Raw genomic sequence first — 19,825 nt, forward strand, 5'->3', positions numbered from 1 at the left:
TATGTTTGTCACGAGTTTTACAAAATTTCAGTCATTACCTGACTCATTTGAAAAGACCCTGATGCTGGGAAAGATTGAGGGCAGGAGGAGAAGGGGACTACAGAGGATGAGATAGTTGGATGGCATTACCGACTCAATGGATATGGGTTTGGGTAGACTCCGGTGGTTGGTGATGGACAGGGAGGCCTGGTGTGCTGAGGTTCATGGGGTTGCAGAGTTGGACACAACTGAGAGACTGAAATGAACTGAACTGAACTCTCAAAATACTGCCTCTCCTCCATCTCTCTATTCTCCCCTTTGAGCTCTTGATGAAATGTTAGACCTTTTCATTCCACATGAAAGAAAAGTGAAAGTGAAGTCATTCAGTCGGGTCCGACTCTTTGTGACCCCATGGACTGTAGCCTACCAGGTTCCTCCGTCCATGGAATTTTCCAGACAACAGTACTGGAGTGGGTTGCCATTTCTTTCTCCAGGAGATCTTCCAACCCAGGGATTGAACCTGGGTCTCCTGCACTGCAGGCAGACGCTTTACTTTCTGAGCCACCAGGGAAACGCTCATTCTACATGACCTGAGCCTTAATCTCTTTTTCTCATGTATTTCACTTCCTTGTCTGTCTGTATCCTATTCTGGATAATTTTTTCAGATAAACTAACTCTCTTCAGCTGTATTTAACCTCTTACATTTATATTTTTATTTCAATAAGTCATATTTCTGTTTATAAAAGTTCTATTTGTTCCTTTTCAAACTTGATCACTTTTGATAGTGTCTTATTGCTTGTTCATTTTTTTTAACAGTGTCTTTTATTTCTTCAAGCATTTCATAATTATTTTATGTTTTATGTATGATAATTTCAATATTTGAAGACCTTGGTGGTCTAAATATATTGCTTCTTACATTTGCTGACTTTCATTCTTGGTGATTTGTTTCCTTCTGTGTTTGATGTCCTTTCCTTGTCAGCTCATCTTGATTAGCCTTAGTCTCTGAAAATTTAAGGAGATGGTTTTCTTCAGAGAGGATTTACATTTTTATTTTGGGAGCTTGGGATGCTACCAACTGGAGGCCAATACCAACCTAATCCGGGAGTCTCAGGTTCAGCTCCCGCACTTTGCCACCGGCACGTCTGGTCTTTGTCAGTGCTAATATGAATATTTGTGCTGTGCTTAGTTGCTCAGTTCTGACTCTTTGTGATCACATGGACTGTAGCCTGCAGGCTCCTCTCCATGGAATTCTCCAGGCAAGAATACCAGAATGGGTTGCCGTGCCCTCCTCTAGGGGATCTTCCCAACCCAGGGATTGAACCCACGTCTCCTGCATTGTAGGTGGATTCTTTACCATCTGAGCCACCAGGGAAGCCCGGTTGAAACATTTGCCCCTGGTTGATCCACATTTTATGAGTGCTAAGAAGTAAGGATTCTACTTACTAAGCATTTTTTACATGCTGCTCCTGTCTGGAATATGTGTCCTTTCATCCTTTTCTTTCCTCCACCCGCTTAACTGATCTTTCTAAGACTAAGTTCAGGCTTGTTCTCCTCCAAGATACTTTTGCTGAAAACCCCTAATCTGGGTTAGATACTGCTTTTACATGCTTCTAGAGCACCTTGTATCTACCTCTGTCATTGCGTTTTCCACACTGTATTATGCAAATCTGTTTATTATCTGTGTTCCTCCATGAGACTGTCTCCTTGGTATGTCATGGCATAGTCACACTGTCTCCCCAGCGTCTAGCACACTTCATGGTCCATGAAGACATGTTTACTGAATAAAAGAAAGAACATCAGAATGAATGAATGAGTGTGTGATGATTTTGGAATCAACGACTTGGGATTTCCAGAGAGGGTGAAGGATGATGAAGGAAGATGATAAGAAAAGAGAAAAGGGAAACGACTTGTATTTTTAGGCGATTTGTTTGTTCTCCTTGATTAAGTGAAACAAAGTTATCACTTCATTTCATCAAAAGTTTATTGAGCATCCAGAATGTGCTAGGCACTCTGCTAGATGCCAGTAACACAAAGATGAAGATCAAAACAAAACAAAAACAAAACCACTTCCTTGCTCCACCCCCTCCCCCCATTTAAGGCAGATTTGACTTGAGCCTGGGAAGCCGGCCCCTCAGGGATGCAGCCCTGGGGATTAGAGTACAGCTTGCCCTCATCTCACCCTAATCTTCACCCTTGCCTCTCCAGGTTGACTGGGATGTACCTGTCTGAGACCACATCTTGCATCTCCCACCTGCCTGAGCAACTTGGGAGAGGGGGTGTTCCCCCCCGCCGCCCCCACCGCACGCATGGTCTCCTAGATCAGGCACCTGGGAAAGTAAGGGGAGCAGTTCTGGGGTGAGGAAGCAGAGCTGCAAAGGCATACCCGCGCAGATGAGCCTGGAGAAGTGCATAGGGGCAGGGAGCTGGGAGGACCGCGACCTGCAGGTTATGGCGGGGGGAAGTCAACTAGAAATGCTGCTGCCCTTGGGCTGGGACAAAACTTGTCCCACATGGAGTGGTGGGGAACTGGGACCTTGGGAGTTCTTCTGTGGGATGGTGCAGGGTCTGAGCTGGAGCTCAGGAAGCTGAGGAGGGACCAGAGATGCACTAGAAGTATCAGGGAAGAGAGGTCAGCACACACAGAGGGCTTCTTTTGCATCATTTTAATCGCCCTCTATCTTCGCAAGGTAGATGACTGTCTTTCCTCCAAACTGTGCAAGAAGTGGTGGCGGCATGGGCATGGCCTAGCTAGACAGTGGACCAATCTCTCCATATTCTGCAGGTTTGTGTAATTAGGGAGCCTGCCCTGGGCTGTCTCCTGGGCCCTGCACACCCGGGAGCAAGGCAGGTGAGAGGCCTGAGATCAAAGATTCCATCCGGCCTAAAGACGCAGTGGTGGGCGGGGAGAGCAATGAGCATCTTTCTCCTTCCACTATTTCTGGGGAGAGTCGAACTTCATCTTCTTAAACCTTCAGGAAGCTCGACAACCTTTCCTGGGGACAATGATTGTTTGAAAGGCTTATTTCGTGCAAAGCCAGGGAGAACCAGTAGATAGGAGGGGTCAAAAGACAGATCCTCACTTGATTTAGCTTTCTGGGTCTGGAAATGAGTGAGGAGCCCCTTCTCTAGGGACTAGAGATGAAAAGAATGCTGGCCACGCTGCCGAAGGGGGCTTTGGGAGGAGGCCAAGCCTGGGAGGCTTGAATCTTTTGCTCTGGCTAGACCCCAGTTTTGCGGGGGGTGGGGGGTGGCAAAGAAATGCCCTTGAACCCCTCCCTGGCCAACTGGTAGGTACCTAGGTCCCAGATGCCTGAGAAGGGTGCCCCAAGGTCCTGTCTTCACAGTGATTTTCTGGGCTCCCCCTTAGGTCAGGACAGTTGTACCTTTGAGGCAAGTGGCCTCTCTAATCTGGACTTGCCGAGAAAGTTCCCCAGGAACCAGGAGTTCGTTCCTGGAGAGCAAGGGGAGAGGGTGGGTGGGAAGCATAAATGCGCCCTAGGAAGGACACAGGATAGTCATCGGGGTTAGGTTACTGATGTTAGTTTCCATAAGCCTCTCCGGGGATTGGGCCGTAAATTTAATAATCTATATGGTCCTAAGAGGGCATAACCCACACCCACTGAGAACACAGACAGTGATCAGGGAGCAAACGCATCCCGATTTCACAGTCTGCTCCACCCTCCGCCATTCCCGCCTCGTCCCCAGACTCTGCAGGCTCACAGTGGTCCCCGCGCCCTATCCTCTTGCCCGGCGAGACCTCGCCTAATCCCTCGCCCCTCGCGGGCCGCAGCCCCGCTGCCCCGCCCTCCCCTGGACGCGGGCCTCGGTGTGCGGGCGCCTCCGGAGGACGCCAGGAGGCTCAAGCGCTGATCTCCACCGGCCCGGCCTCGTCTTGCTCGCGGATCAGGTGCACGCCCGCAGTCCGCAGTGTGCGCGAGGCGCTGCGCGAGCGGCCAGGCGAGCCGGGGGTCCGGGGCGGCGACGAGTGCGTCCGGCCGGTGGCGGGGGAGCGCGCTGGGGAGCGCGGGTAGCGGCGAGCGGAGCGGATGGGTAGCCCGGGCGACCGGCCCGGCACGGCCGGGGACACGGAGTAGGCCGGCGGGCCGGGCTCCGCCGCGCTCCGAGGCTCCGGGGCGGGGTTCTCCTCAGGCTCCGGGGAGTCCTGCAAGGATAGTTGCCAGGAGGGCTCAGCGGACAGCTGGCCAGGGCTGGGAGCACGCCTGGTGTTCCAGGGCCCGGGGAATACCGAGGTGAAAGCGACACAGTCCCCTTCACACTCTGATCTCCTGGAAGGCTGCAGACCTAGGTCTGGTTTCTCTTGCAACATAGGACACAAACTGTGGTTTTCCCAGTAGTCATGTATGGTTGCGAGAGTTGGACTATAAAGAAAGCTGAGCGCTGAAGGATTGATGCTTTTGAACTGTGGTGTTGGAGAAGACTCTAGAGAGTCACTTGGACTGCAAGGAGAGACAACCAGTCTATCCTAAAGGAAATCAGTCCTGAATATTCATTGGAAGAACTGATGCTGAAGCTGAAACTCCAATACTTTGGCCACCTGATGCAAAGAATTGACTCACTGGAAAAGACCCTGATGCCAGGAAAGATTGAAGGCAGGAGGAGAAGGAGATGCCAGAGGATGAGATGGTTGGATGGCATGCATCATCGACTCGATGGACATGAGTTTGAGCAAGCTCCGGGAGTTGGGATGGCCAGGGAAGCCTGGTGTGCTGCAGTCCATGGGGTCACAAAGAGTCAGACACGACTGAGCAACTGAACTGAAGGACACTTAGCATGGTGCCTGGCACATAATAGGTGCCTATTAAACGTTGAAATGCATTAAACTGAGTGCTTTGACCACTTACTCTCCGCTTTCCACCTGCCTTGGACAGCGTGGGACAGAGTTGGTTGTGGAACAGCTGGGAAGTCACCCAAAGCCCGTGTCCAGAGATCTGGGTTTGAAGGCTAGTACTGCCACCAATTGGAGAAGGAAATGGTAACCCACTCTGGTATTCTTGCCTGGAGAATTTCATGGACAGAGGAGCCTGGCAGGCTACAGTCCATAAGGTTGCCAAGAACACAACTGAGCAACTAACACACAGACACACACTGCCACTGATTTACTTGTTTGATTCTCAACAAGTCATTTACCCTATTTTATTGTACAAAAATAATAAAATAGGGTAAAATGATTTTTACCCTATTTTTCTCATCTCTAAAGTGGGGATGATAGAAATATTTCTCAGGGTTATTCTGAGTCCTAGAAAGGGATGTCAACATAGCGGGGCTACGGTAGCACCAGAACATGGCAGGGACTGATGGGGTATTCGTGGGGCACTTAGCCCGGAGCTGCTTACCTTGTCTTTCAGGACATAGAGTGCCATGGGGTTCTTCCGTTCCTGTTCTCCACTTCGTGGGAGGGTGTCTGCTGCACAGGGCAAAGAAGAGGGCAACTGGCGCAGGTCCAGAACCCTTTCCACCAGCCAGCACCTATACTCCTTGCTTCCCAGCGGCCAGTCAGGGTCCCGCCACAACCTCCACCAAAGGACCCGTCCTCCCTGGGGTCCTACCTTGGCTGCTCCTCTCCCTGCCCTGCAGTCTTCGTGCCGTTGGTGGAGGAAGGGGCCCTGCAGAGCTGGCTTCCTTGTCGCCCAGATCTGCCTTTTCCCAGCAGCCCACTGCTCTGAGTGACGATGGGATGGGTGAGTGGGTGGCTGGGAGCTCACCTTCAGGTTTCAGGCGGTCATCACTCTGATCCATATACTCCAGGGAATTTTGCTTCTCCAGCTTCCTCTTCTTTCTGCAAATCAACCCAGCACCTGGTGAACACAGCTGCTGAGTGCGAGCAGAAGTTCTGGGCGTGGGGACACAGTGGGGCAGTATCTGATGGCCATAAATGAGGCTGTATAATAGGAAGACGGGCTGGGTGTGGTGGGATGGGGTATATCCCGTCTCGGTTTGCAGCCTGAGTCTGGCCCTGGCAAGTCATTTAACGCGTCTGAGTATCCGTAAACTGCAGAGAATCACACTAAGATAATCACACTGAAAGGTAGTGTGCTAACCACACAGTGCCTGGTTCACAGAAGGTGATGTGCAAGTGAAACCATTATTAACAATGCTGAGATTGTTGGGGTTGTGAGCACAGGATGTAATTCCATATGCAATGCATGCATTGGTAAGATGGATCTCCTGGGAAGAGCTTTGGGCCCTGGGAGCAAAGGCGTTGAAAGAGACTAAGAAAATGGGGACTTCCTTGGTAGTCCGGTGGTTAAGACTTTGCCTTCCAATGCAGAGGGTGTAGCTTCGATCCCTGGTTGGACAGCTAAGATCCCACATGCCTTGCAGCCGAAAAAAACCAAAACATAAAACAGAAGCAATATTGTAACAAGTTCAATAAAGACTTTAAAAATGGTCCACTTTAAAAAAAAAGGTTTTTTTTAATAAATCAATAAAGAGACCAAGAGGAGCTTAGTGGTGGTCCAGTGAATGGTTAAGAATCCACCCTGCAATTCTGGGGACACGATTTCGAACCCTGGTCTGGGAAGATCCCACATGCCTTGGGGCAACTAAGCCCGTGTGCCACGACTACTGACTCAGTGTGCTGCAACTGCCGAAGCCCCTGCACCCTAGAGCCCACGCTCTGCAACAAGAGAAGCCACCACAAAGAGAAGCCCACCCACTGAAACTAGAGAGTATCCCCCCACTCACTGCAACTAGGGAAAGCCCATGTGCAGCAATGAAGACCCAGCAAGGCCAAAAATAAATACAAATAAAGAAATGATTTTAAAAGAGAGAGAGACTAAGCAAAGAATGGAGCTCGGGGCTGGGGTGGGTGGAAGGATTCAGAAACTCAGGGAGGGGAACTTGGAGAGTTACCCAGACTTTTTGGAGGGTTTCCAGCAGGCGCAGACAGTCACCAAGGTCACAAGGAGGAAGATGCCTCCTGTGGACAAGATGATGTAGAGGGAGCTTCTTCCTAGGGAGAGAGGGAGGCAGAGAGGTGGGAGAGACTTCAAGGTAAGCAGTGGGTGTGGGGAGGAGAGAGCTCCCTGAGGCCGAAAGAAGAGAAAAGGAGCCCCCAGCAGCAGGGCTGGCCAGTGGTGGAATTTCCCCAGAGCTCACTCCCACCAATGGCTGTCCTCCAGGGAGACCTGGCCCATGTCCGCCTCTCTCCCACTCTGGTGGCACTCTGTCTGGGATGTCCTCAGCCTCTCGTGGGCACCTGTCTCTCAGGGTTGTGAATCCCAAGGCAGGGCAGCGGGAGACTCACGGTACACGGTGATCTTGACGGGTGGGCTGCGGCCCTGGCTGATGGGGTTTTCCACCACACAGCTGTACAGGTCATCGTCCTCCATGAGCACGCGCGTGATGGTGAGCACCTTTTGGTCTGGAGACAGGAGCATCCGAGAGTCGTTGAGGAGGGGCTTGCCGTCCTTCAGCCAGGTGTAGCTGGGTTTGGTGCCGTTCTCGTGCGAGCAGTTCAGGGTGAAGGCCTCGCTGAGCTCCAGCACCGTGGTTGATGCTACTAACACCTGCGGCCTTGAAATGGGCACTAAGCCCAGGGGTGGGGGTGCCTGTGAGCCAGGGGCCAAAAAGCATCTCCCTTCCCCTTGTTAACTGCCTGCCTTCCAGCTCGATCTGTGGTCTTCAGATGTCTCAGTATAGCTCTTTACCACCACCACCCACCCATCCACCTATACATCCATCCATCCATTTATTCATTATTTACCCACTGTTTATTGAGGACCTAATTGAGCACAGGAGGTATAATGCAGAACAAGACAGCCATGGTCCCTGCCCTTCTGGACCTTCCCTTCCTTTCTTCCCAAACACCTTTCCGAGATGTCTTAAGCGGACCAGCCTGGAAAATATTTTCAATGGGCTAAGTTCAAGTCCATACGTTCTAAGTTGCTAAGTTGTGTCCGACTCCTTGCAATCCCATGGACTATAGCCTGCCAGGCTCCTCTGTCCGTGGGATTGTCCAGGCAAGAGTACTGGAGTGGGTTGCCGTCTCCTTCTCCAGGAGATCTTCATGACCCAGGGATTGAACCCAGGTCTCCTGAGGCTCCTGCATTGCAGGTGGATTCTTTACTGCTGAGACACAGGGGAAGCCCCAAATAGGTTCAGATATTGACTCTCACTTACTAGTTGAGTAGACTTGGTCAAATTATTCATCCTCCTTGTGCCTCAGTTTTCTCATCTTGAAACAAGGCCAGTGATATTAACTATCCCTAGATTTTTATAAGCATTAAATGAGTCAATATAGGCAAAATCTTACAATCATTTCTGGCTCATAGTAAGCACCCTATACATGTTAGCTATGGTCTATTTGCCAGTCTCTAAGATCCAGTTGGCTCACTCTCTGCTCCCCAGTTGCTCTTGTGTGGGTTTTCCTGGGGTCTAGCTAGGGTACTGGGTGGACCCTGCCCCCCACCCCAGCTGCTGGTACCCCCGCTCCTTCCCTGCCCGAGACTTTACCATCTACAGTGAGGTTGATGGTCTTCTCCCCGGTGAAAGTGTCATCAGTGATGGAGATCTCGACCTCGTAGGTGCCCTCGTCGGCCAGTTGCAGGTCACTGAGAAGCAGGGAGCCGTTTTCGAAGAGGCGGATGCGGTCTCGATAGTCAGGCCGCAGGGTGCCAATGACCTCTGTGCCAATGGACTGAACCACGGTCACTGGCTTGTCCCGTTTCAGCTGCCACTTGACCACAGGCTTGTCACTGCTGGTGCTGCTGTACTGCACAGAGAGCAGGGCGGCCTTCCCCACCGTGCCATGGATCAGGCGCACCGGGCTGGTGATGTTCACGCCTCCCAGGGGCTCTGTGAACAGAAGCCCACAGAGGGAGGCCAATGTCAGGCCCCGGCTCCTTACCCCATTCTCATTTCTGAGTCCTCTCGTCTCTCCATGCCTCACCACGCTGGGCTCTTCACTTCCTAACAGTTCTTCCTTTTTCCAAGCCAAAAGGCAATGAAACTAAAAGGTTAGTTGTGCAGATCGAAGCAAATTTAATTTAATAAACATATCCAACCCATTTTGGGAACAAGTGCTTTGTTAAGTAGTGAGCTCCTCATCTTTAGAAGCAATCAAGGAAAGGCCAATTGAATGTTCATTCCCCTCTCTGTGCTTTCATTTTCTCCTCTGAATAATGAGGTAGTAGGACCAGATAATCTGCAACCTGACATTCCAATCTTGACATTCTATCATCCTGTGTCAAAAATGTTATAATAAAAAAAACCCTTAGGTTTGGAAGACACTACTGCAATGATGAAAGCCACCATATTCATGAATATTATATACTTGTCATTGAGGGGAGTCTCAATTGTGGGGGGAGTTAGAATGGAGAAAACCAAGTATTTTCAAATTTTCTTATTAAAGGTATTTTTTGTTCCCCAAAACTCTATATAAATTGAAAAGAAATGAAATTTAGTTCTAGCTCACTTGATTCAGTCAAAGAGGTGGTGAGGACCTGAGTCCTGTCCTTCCCAGGATCTCGGGGCGCTGCTAGGGAATCTTCTATGGCTCCGTGCATCAGACTGAAATCTGATTGACCTCATGATCCTTAAGATTTCTCCAACTCTTGATTTCTGGGATTATATAGATGGGATTTCCTGCCTAGCAGGTGCTAGGTCCCAGGCTTGGTTTGACTTAGAAACACAAGCTTTCAAACTTTTTGAACAGGCAAATAGGGTTTGGTTTAGGTGACTTGAAGTGGCTCTGAAAAAAATCAGGGAACATCTACCCCCCTTCTCAGGACCCAGTCTGAAGCAGTGGGGTCAGCACATGAGGGTGAGGTATGCACAGCCACCCTGGGGTTTAGCAACCCCAAGCTCCTTGGTTCTCACTACTTCTTTCCAGGAGGCTGGGCTATGACAGTCCCAGCCTCAAGGAAAACTGGAATGGATTCCCCTCCCTGCTTCTTTCTTCTTGGACTCTCCCTTGAGTTTCCCCTGTGTCTACTCTGTCTCGTCACATATAAGGTCCTAGTAGTGCTTTTGGGATGTCTTGCCCCCTTCAAGTTTGCTCTTTCTACCAATTTGTTTATTTATTTTTGCTGCATCATGCAACATGCGGGATCTTAGTTCCCTGACCAGGGATCGAACCAGGGTCCCCTGCAGTGAAAGCATGGAGTCCCAACTCAGAACTGCCAGGGAAGTCCCCCTTTCTCCCAGTGTAAATTTGATCCTTCTGGGGACTTCCCTGGAGATCCAGTGGCTAAGATCTCCCACTCCCAATGCAGGAGGCCTGGGTTCCATCCCTGGTCGAGGAACTAGATCCTGCCTGCCAACTAAGACCTGGTGCAGTCAAATAAATAAATATTTAAAAAACAAAAAATAAACTTGATTCTTCTGGATAAAACCATTGGAGAAGTTACTGCATCTGGATCACCCTGGGCCTCACCCTCCTCTTGGTGGGTGCCTTCCCCGTGTCTGTGAACGAGTCGTGCCCCTGAGTCATAGGGGTGTATGTAGGCATGTTCAGAAGTGGAGGGAGCAGTCTTTCCCAGAAGCTGACAAAGAGCATTTTCTGCAGAGCAAACACTGTTTCCCAAAATCTAGCCAAAACTGGATTTGGTTTTGAGGTCAGGGTCCCACAACTTTCAAGGGACACAGAGAACTAGGCCAGGTGCCAAGGAAGGACATAGAAGCGAGGAAATGGCTAATGGTGCAAATAAAAGGAACTAAAACTCTTCAACCTTGAGAAACGATTAACTTAATCATCGTCCTCAAGTCTCAAAAGCATCGTTAGGTAGAAAAGTCTCCGTTCCCGCTGGAGGCTGAACAGAAGGAAATTGACCTCGCTGCAAGGTGTCCCTGCCAACTTAAATGGCCACACGGATCAGGGAGGTGGCCCTCGTCAACTAGGATTTAAACCTACTATGACATCAAAGAATGTCAAGCTTTAACGTATAAGAATGTACCTGCCAATAGCCTTGGGGACCCTTAATAGCCACTTTCTTAAACCATCATCTGTTCATTTCTATGTGCCCTTTTTGGTGGGCAAAGGTTTTCTATTACCAGTATTTGCCTTAAATTTACCTTTTAAACATATCAGTGAGAGGGGTTTCCCTGGTGGTCCAGTGGCTAAGACTCCTCTCTCCCAATACAGGGGGCCTGGCTTTGATCCCTGGGTCAGGAAGATCCCCTGGAGGAAGGCATGGTAACCCACTCCAGTATTCTTGCCTGGAGAATCCCATGGACAAAGGAGCCTGGCGGGCTCTAGTCCATGGTGTTACAAAGAGTCAGACATGACTTAATGACTAAGCACAGCACAGCACAGGGAACTAGATCCCGCATGCCACAACTAAGAGTCCGCATGCAAATAAGAGTTCACATGTCACTGCTAAGAGTCTGCATGTGGCAACTAAAGATTTCATGTGCTGCAACTAAGACCCAGTGCAGCCAAATGTTCAGTCACCGAGTTGTGTCCAACTCTTTGTGACCCCATGGACTGCTGCAAGCCAGTTCATGTCCTTCCCTGCCTTTCACTATCTCCCAGAGTTTACTCAGACTCATGTCCATTGAGTCAGTGATGCTAACCATCTCAAAAGCATTCATGAGATACTGTGAAATATGTTACACCTAATCCACACACTCTGATACCCCGGACTGCAGGTATGTCCCTTTTTAACTGAAAGGCTTTTTGTTTTGTTTGGATCTGTCTCTATAGGAAGTCCCTCCTTCCCTTGGGCTAGCATAGATACCCTTATTTGGGCTTTCTGCAACTCTATTATTTCTTTTTTGAGGTGTGGTGACCAGAACTGCATACAATAACCCAAAGGCAGCACACAGCATGGTTTTCTTTTTCTTTTTGGCTGCACTCCACAGTATGTGGGGCCTTAGTTCCCCAACCAGGAATTGAATCCACATCCCCTGCATTGGAAGGCAGAGTCTTAACCACTGGACTGCTGGGGAAAGTCCCATATGCCATAGTTTTCTAAAAGCAAAAAATATTACTTTTTGCTCTTCATTTTTATTTTTATTATTCTGAATGAATTAATAATAATGAATATTAAATGCTCTGAGAAAACAACACCCCTCCTCTGCCCCTATTGTAGAGGAGTTTCACTGTTGGGGTGACTGTGTTAGAGTTTTCTCTTGTTACTACGTTGAGGCCTACAAGAGTGTAAACTCATTTTAAGTGTCAATCACTCAGGAATATAAGGGAAAATCAGGATATAGAAATTGTGAAGAAGGCCCTTGGGATCCAGGAAGAGAAGGGTAGCTTTTTTCCTACACTGTAAAGAAAGCAAATGTTCAGTAACGTGTACCTAGCTAATAAGTATAAAGATAGCACACAGAGATACACCGTGCTTTGGATAGGAGTAATCATTAATATTAAGCTGTCAGTTCTCCAAAGCTGGTTTATAAATTTAATACAATACTGATCAAAATCCCAAGAGATTTATCCTTGGCACAACAATAGACAAGTATATCAACAGAACAGAATGAAGAGTCCAAAAACAGACTTAAACATGACAGCTTGACTTTTTATTTTTAGTGTGAGGGTTGTGGGATCTTAATTCCCCAACCAGAGACTGAACCCATGATACCTGCAGTGGAAACCTGGAGTCCTAACCACTGAACCACAGCTGACATGCAGTGAAGTACAGAAAGGATTTTTAAAAATAAATACTTCTGGGCCACGTTGGAATAAAAATGAATTTTGGTCCTTACCTCACATCTCTTACACATACCAATTCTAGGTAGATTGTAGATCTAAGTATGAAAGGTAAAACAATGTTTTAAAAAGAAAACATAGGAGAATATCTTTGTGAGTTGAGGACAGACATAGATTTTTCAACAGGACACAAAGGTGGTACCCGTAAAAGATGAAAATGATACAGTGGACAATAAAATTAAGAGCTTCTGTTCATCAAGAGACACTGTTTAGAGAGTGAAAGGCAAGCTGTACAGTGGGAGATGGCCTTTCCAGGTGGCTCTAGCTGTGAAGAATCTGCCTGTCAATGCAAGAGACAAAAGAGATAGATACGGGTTTGATCCCTGGGTTGGGAAGATTCCCCTGGAGGAGGGTATAGCAACCCAATTCAGTGTTCTTGCCTGGAGAATCCCATGGACAGAGGAGACTGGCGGGCTACAGTCCATAGCATCGCACAGTTGACACGCCTGAAGCGATTTAGCACGCGCACACACACGCACAGAGGGAGATAGCTGTAATACGTATATCCTATAAATGACTCATATCCAATATATATATTTTAAACTCCTACAAATTACCACTTTTAAAAAAATCCAGGAAACTCAAAAGAAAATAGACAAAAAACTTGGATCAGGTATTTCACATAAACGGATTTTCAAATAGCTGATAAGTATATGAAAAAGACACAACTGCATTCATCATTATAGATTTGCAATTTAAAACCATAATTTAATGCCACCTCATACTAGGAAAGCTAAAATGAAAAAGAGAAGACTCAGTTATTGGTGAATATATGGAATGAACATCTGGGACTCTCAGTCAGGGGTGGTGGGAATGTAGCTTGATACAACCACTTCTAAAAACTCTGGCTATGTCTACTAAGCCTAAACGCATACACATAACTCGGCAAATTCTACTCCTGGGTATATCTGTTCACCAAAAGTCATCTACTAGAATGTTTTTAACAACTTCGTTCATAAAGGCCCAAACTGTTAACAACCAAAGTGTCTATCAAAATTGAAAAGGTAAACAAATTTTGGTATATTTATACAATGGAATACTATATAGCACTGAGATCAGGCAAGTTACAATTTCAACAACATGCATGAATCTTACAAATTTGGCGTTCAGTGAAAGAAACCAAGCTTAAAAGAATGCATAGATATAATTCCACTTTCATGAAGTTCAAAGACACACAAAATTAATCTGTATTAGAAATTAGTACACCACTGTGACCCTGGGGGGAAGGCAATAGTAACGATATAGTATGGAGGTGCTTCTCAGGTACTGAAATATTCTTTTCCATGACCTTGGGGGCTAATTAAATGGATTTATTCACTTTTTAAAGGTTCATAAAACTGTATTCTTAGGCAAAATTGCATGTTCCTGTATATAATCTTTAATTGCAATTTTAAAAAAATACAGCACCTACAATATGGAAGGTTATCTTAGAACGCAGAGGGTGGAACCTAGGCAAGGGACTTCTTCCTAAAGGGAGCCTAGAGGACGGACTGGCTCTAGGATCCCAGAGAGTAACATCTTGCAAATCGGATTATCTAGATGTATGGCATGTTGTGTTTATGATTGTAAATTAGTATCCTAGCCTCTAGAAAAGCTGTGTTTGAATGTTCCAGGAATAGGGCTGTGATGAATTTAGGGAAGCCTCCTTAGTTCGTATTAGGTTCAGAGCACCAAGGACTAAGTGCTACTTGCCTGAGGCAAGTAAAGTGGTTGCTGCCAGAAGGGAGTATTGTTACTGTTCACTCGCTCAGTTTTGTCTGACTCTCTGCGACCCCATGGTCTGCAGCAGGCCGGGCTTCCCTGTCCATCACCAACTCTTGGAGCTTGCTCAAACTCATGTCCACTGAGTCGATGATGCTGTCCAACCATCCCATCCTCTGTTGCCCCCCTTTTCCTCTTGCTCTCGATTTTTCCCAGCATCAGGGTGTTTTCCAATGAGTTGGCTCTTTGCATCACGCAGTCAAAGTATTGGCGTTTCAACTTCAGCATCAGTCCTTCCTATGAATATTTAGGGTTGATTTCCTTAATGGCAAGGGATTAAGGCAGATCTCTGGGAGCCAGAGTCATATGGTCCAGGCCACCCTTTTAGTGCCAGCCTTAAAGATATATCTCCCAGCCTCCCTTGCAGTTAAGTATGGCTGTGTCACTACTGATTTCTACCCAATAGTACTAGTAAAAGTGGTAGATTCCACTTATAGGCTGGTGTACTCCTTCCTTTTTTTTTCTCCTTAATCCTCTACCTAAAAGAAATAGAGATAAATCTCAGACTGACCATTGGAAACACATGTGAAAGTTGATAGAGCTCCATGAGCTTGGTCTCTGGAAAACCTCATGGAACAGTCTTTGTTCATACCAGGCCTTGCTTGAAATGGTACTGACTACTCCAGGGTTAACGCCAGGAGAACTTAAATGTTGGAATTTATTTGTCACAGAAGCTGACATTTTCCTAATAGGTTGAGGATGGTAGAAATTCCTCATAGAATCTCAGCCGTTATTGCTTTTGAATCCACAGCAGTACAATGGCCTGACCCTACACTTACCTCTGACCTATCTTAGTTTGTAACTAATATCTTATTAGCATAGTTTATATTTAGAATTTTTTGTTATACATTTTTTTTGTGTGTGTGTGACCATGCAGCATGTGGGATTTAAGTTCCTGGACCAGGGATTGAACCTGTGCCCCCTGCAGCAGAAGCACGGAGTCTTAACCATTGAACCACCAGGGAAGCCCCTCGTTAAATAATACTCAGTTCCATTGTCTCTCACAGAAGTTCCTTTTGTTTCTGCCTAATCACAGTGACTGACAAGATCCTTCCATAATTTTTTCTTTGCCATATGATGCCCTGAAAGAGCTTAGGGACACCTCTGATTTGTACATATCAGTGTACATTTCCTATTCCCGGTTCACTGCCTCCATACCGTTAGCTCTCTTTTCCTCCATTCATTGTAATTTCCACTGACACTGCTCTCACTAAGGCTAATGGTAACCTCTTTATGGCCACATCAGATGGGCTCTTTTAGGTCCTTATTACACCAGGTTCCTTGATACATTTGATGTCGACTCTCAGAATATCCCGACTCCCTTCACTTTCTGGACACCACAGTCTTCAAGACGTCCCTCTGTCTCTCTGATTGTTATGCGCCTCCTCAATGGGCTTTTGTTCTCTGTTTTCCTCTGCAAATCTTGGGATTCCTCAGATTCACACAAACGTAGAGAACGAACTTATGCTTGCTTGGGGGAAGGGATAGTTAGGGAGTTAGATCGATATATACACACTGCTATATTCAAAATGGGTAACCAACAAGGATCTACTGTATAGCTCAGGAAACCCTGCTCAATGGCATGTGGTAGCCTGGATGGAAGGGGAGTTTGTGGGAGAATGGATACATATATATGTATGGCTGAATCCCTTCACTGAAGCTATCACAACATTGTTAACTGGCTATACTCCAACACAAAAAGGTAAAAAAATAAAAAAGTTTGCATGGTTTTAAAAAAAGTCTTAGGGTTCCTCAGTGTTCCATTTTCAGCTCATTTATTTATTTATTCTCACTGTTTTAAATCTCACCTCTTAGCTGACAGCTTCCAAATACCACTTCCCAACCCTCCAGTTTTAGGTTGTTCAGCATTTCCCCACAAATGTCTCACAGCCATTTCAACCTCAACATGAGTAACACTAATCATTATATCTCCCAATCTTGCCCCATTTTTAAATTTAATGTTTCACACAGAAACCCTACCTCCTTCCCTAGATTTTTTAACTTCCTATCAATCACTAGGTCCTGATTTTCCCTCCAAAATATTATCTCAATATCCATTCCTCCTTCCCTCTTTATTCTAATTCCAGCCTGGTTCATTTCTCTCTTGAACTATTGCAGTAGCCTCGTTATGGGTTGACTTGTGCCCCCTATAATTTATGTCTTGAAGTCCTAATCCCAAGTATTTCAGTGTGTGTGTCCTCAGTCAGTTTCCTTAGCAAGGTTTACATATCTCACCTAACTCCATTCACTCTTTCCTCTCCAGAAGGAGTGACTGACTGGGCTGCTCCTAACACTTCAAATGTGTCTGGCTCTTTGCGACCCTGTGGATTATAGCCTGCCAGGCTCCTCTGTCCATGGAATTTTCCAGGCAAGAATACTGGAGTGGGTTGCCATTTTCTGCTCCAGGGGATCTTCCCGACTCAGGGATCAAACCCACATCTCTTATGTCTCCTGCATTGGCAAGTGGATTCTTTACCATTGAGCCACTTGAGAAGCCCTAAGTATCTCAGAATGTGACCTTATTTGGCATTCAGGTCATTGTCAAGGTAACAAGCTAATACTGGAGGGAGTGGGCCCCCAATCTAAGATGAAAGTGAAAGTTGTGTCTGACTCTTTGCTACCCCATGGACTGTAGTCCATCAGGCTCCTCTGTCAATGGAATTTTCCAGGCAAGAATACTGGAGTGGATGGCCATTTCCTTCTCTAAGGGATCTTCCCAATCCAGGGATTGAACCCAGGTCTCCTGCACTGCAGGCAGATTCTTTACTGTCTGAGCCACCAGGGAAGCCCAATCCAAGATGACTGGTGTCCTTATAAAAAGAAGAAATACGAATATACATACAAGCACAGGGAGAACGCCATGTGAAGATTAAAGTTAACCTGTCACAGCCAAGGAACTACCCAAAGACAGCAGAGAGGCCTAGAGTAGAACCCTGCCTAGCACCTTTGGAGGGTGTACAGCCTTCCTGCCACCTTGATCTTGAAATTTTACCCTCTGGAACTGTGAATCAACACACTTCTGTTACTGAAGTCATCCAGTCTGTGGTTCTACCAAATGGATACAGGCTTCCTTTTCTATCTTGCCTCCAGTTTTGCTCCAACACCTCTGTGCAGAGTGAGCGATCTCTGGCCCTGCTGGTTCCAAGACTGAAAACCATTCCAGGCCCTCCCCCGGCCCCCATTGTTTGCAAATTATCTTCCAGTTTCCTCAGCAAGGTTTACATATCTCACCTAATTCCATTCACTCTTTCCTCTCCAGAAGGAGTGACTGACTGGGCTGCTCCTAACACGCAATACCATTTCAAGCTGTTGACCTTGGCCCATTTTCCTAACTATAATGCTCACTCCCACACCTATCTGTTTTTCTCATCCTTTAAAATTCAGTGCAGACACTCCCAAGTAACTTCCCCTGATATTCCCCTACTCGTATCCTGTACCACCAGCACCAGCTTCCTGATGGTGTAGGTGACCTATCTCTGTCTCTCTGACTCACAGTAGTCTCTGCATTTTATTAAAATGATTTCTTCATCTATTTGCCCAATGAAACTGTATATTCCTAGGCTCTCTGGAATAGCTTGTGTGTGTGCACACGCGTGTGTGCTCAATCACTCAGTCGTATCTGACTCTTAGTGACCCCATGGACTGTAGCCTGCCAGTTTCCTCTGTCCATGGAATTTTCCAGGCAAGAATACTGGAGTGGATTGCCATTTCCTACTCCAGGGGCTCTTTCTGACCCAGGGATCGAACCCGAGTCTCTTGCGTCTCCTGCATTGGCAGGCGGATTCTTTATCACTGAGCCACCTGAGAACCCCACGTGTGTGTGTGCACATAAGCACATATATATTGAAAATCAGATCATTTCCGCAAGAAGTTGGTAGGGGGCAGTACAGAAGATAGGTGTGTCTGTGGCGTGCCTGAGTTACAGATAGGTCTGCGTTACTGTCCCAAGCCAGGAGACTCATTATCTCCAAAGCTTCTTTCATCTCCCTTGCCTGTTTTACACCCAGAGAAGCCAGGGTGTGGGGTTGAGGAGGCACAAAACCAAGATTTCCCCACTCCTCCAAGCCCCACCATAACACCAACTGGGGATTATAAAGAATGCCTGACTGGCCCACGCCAACAAGACGTCCCATAAGCAATGGCTCGTTGCCCTCCATCTAATGTACTGAATGCCGTGGGAGCTCCGAAGTCATGCAGGCTTTGGGGGCTGGGGGGCAGGGGCCAGGCAGGAGGCATGCAGAATGAAGAAATACATTCAACACGAATGCCTGAATTCACTGAGCCGCTTCCCACGGTGGCTGGGCATTCTCCCCTCCTCCCGCCCCAGAGGCCTTCTGGCCCTCAGCTCCCCCCTCCCTCTCCTTTGAAAGCCCCGGGCCCCTTCTGCAGACCCTGTCCTGCCCTCTGGTTCTCCTACCTGTCTGGATCAGAAGCAGGTAGACAAAAGGAGCGAGGCGCAGCGCACTGAAGGCTCTGGACGGGGCTTCCCTTTCTCTCTTCATTTTGGGTGGCGTTCTCCAGCTCTGGTGCAGACAATTAGCATGATTTCTCCACTCTGGGCACGTCCCTTTGTACCACTCGGAGTTTCTCTGCCCGGACACAACCCTGCCAAGTTCCCTCTGAATACACAGAGCTCTGTGTGTTGCTGGGCTTGTTCTTTCCTCTCTTTCAGACCTGGCATTTTCTAGTTTCAAAGCCCTGCATCCCGGGTTGGGAACAGGGTATCTGCTTGGAAGACCATCTCCAGCACAGCTTCCAGTCGGAGGGGTCCCAGCAGTTCTTCACCTGCCTGAGCTGAACCCCACTGCCAGGGGGAGATGAGAATCTGGGCCCAGGGAGGGAACTGGGATCCACACTAAACTGGACCTTGTGTGTCCCAGCAAGTCCTGTCTCCACCTCTTGCTCCTCGTTCCTTCGAGGGAGGATACCCGCCAGGGACACACCTCCAATAAACTCTGAAAAGGCAGGGAGAGGAGTCTTTTGAAAGCTTGGAATGAGAGATTCCAGAAACAGCTGAATCTGCCCCTCTTCTACCCCAAAACAAGAAGATTGGAAAATGGCTTGAATTGTATTATTATCATAGCTGTCAAGTTTGGGCTTCTCCCTCCTATCATAGAATCTTGTAGATGCTGGGGATCTTTTTCCAGTAACTACTCTGCTCAATCCCCAGCCTCCAGTCCATTTTCTAGAACATGTCAGAGCAAAGATGATGGTAATACCCCAAGAGCCTGGGGTTCGGCCACCAGCTACAGCCCAGACATCTCCTCAAGTCTTGAGGTGTGATGAAGAAAAGTACCCTAGCCCTGCCCTGACCCCCCCATTACCACCTCTACAGCTTCTTCTGCAGGTCGCCAGTGGAAAGCTTGCTTGCTCACTGTGTGATCTGGGGCAGACAGCCGTTCAACCTTG

At 47.5% G+C, this 19,825-nt stretch overlaps 1 protein-coding gene across 2 annotated transcripts; it reads right to left on the bottom strand.

The window, feature by feature from the left end:
• Positions 1 to 1,938: 1,938 nt before the first annotated feature.
• On the bottom strand, positions 1,939 to 19,426 carry HEPACAM (hepatic and glial cell adhesion molecule). 2 transcript variants are annotated; one of them, XM_040255799.1, is made up of 7 exons: positions 18,834 to 19,426; positions 8,455 to 8,796; positions 7,247 to 7,528; positions 6,853 to 6,952; positions 5,703 to 5,776; positions 5,334 to 5,404; positions 1,939 to 4,141 (listed from the first exon to the last, which is right to left on the bottom strand). In XM_040255799.1, exons 1-7 carry the CDS (start codon positions 18,916 to 18,918, stop codon positions 3,839 to 3,841), a joined length of 1,257 nt encoding a protein of 418 aa, XP_040111733.1. In that variant the 5' UTR covers positions 18,919 to 19,426; the 3' UTR covers positions 1,939 to 3,838. The 2 variants fall into 2 exon arrangements, with proteins under 2 accessions (XP_040111733.1, XP_040111732.1); XM_040255798.1 differs by having other exon boundaries at positions 5,547 to 5,776.
• Positions 19,427 to 19,825: the final 399 nt, after the last annotated feature.

The sequence above is a fragment of the Oryx dammah genome, unplaced genomic scaffold (genome assembly GCF_014754425.2).
Source record: "Oryx dammah isolate SB20612 unplaced genomic scaffold, SCBI_Odam_1.1 HiC_scaffold_15, whole genome shotgun sequence".
NCBI classification, from domain to species: Eukaryota; Metazoa; Chordata; class Mammalia; order Artiodactyla; family Bovidae; genus Oryx; species Oryx dammah.

What these genes read in the sequence shown, in the direction of transcription:
- HEPACAM (XM_040255798.1), bottom strand. Translation starts at nt 18,918, where the DNA reads ATGAAGAGAGAAAGGGAAGCCCCGTCCAGAGCCTTCAGTGCGCTGCGC. An exon ending in CATCAACCTCACTGTAGATG is followed by an intron (nt 7,529 to 8,454) that starts GTAAAGTCTCGG and finishes CCCTGGGCTTAG; the next exon opens with TGCCCATTTCAAGGCCGCAG. An exon ending in CGTCAAGATCACCGTGTACC is followed by an intron (nt 6,953 to 7,246) that starts GTGAGTCTCCCG and finishes CTCTCTCCCTAG; the next exon opens with GAAGAAGCTCCCTCTACATC.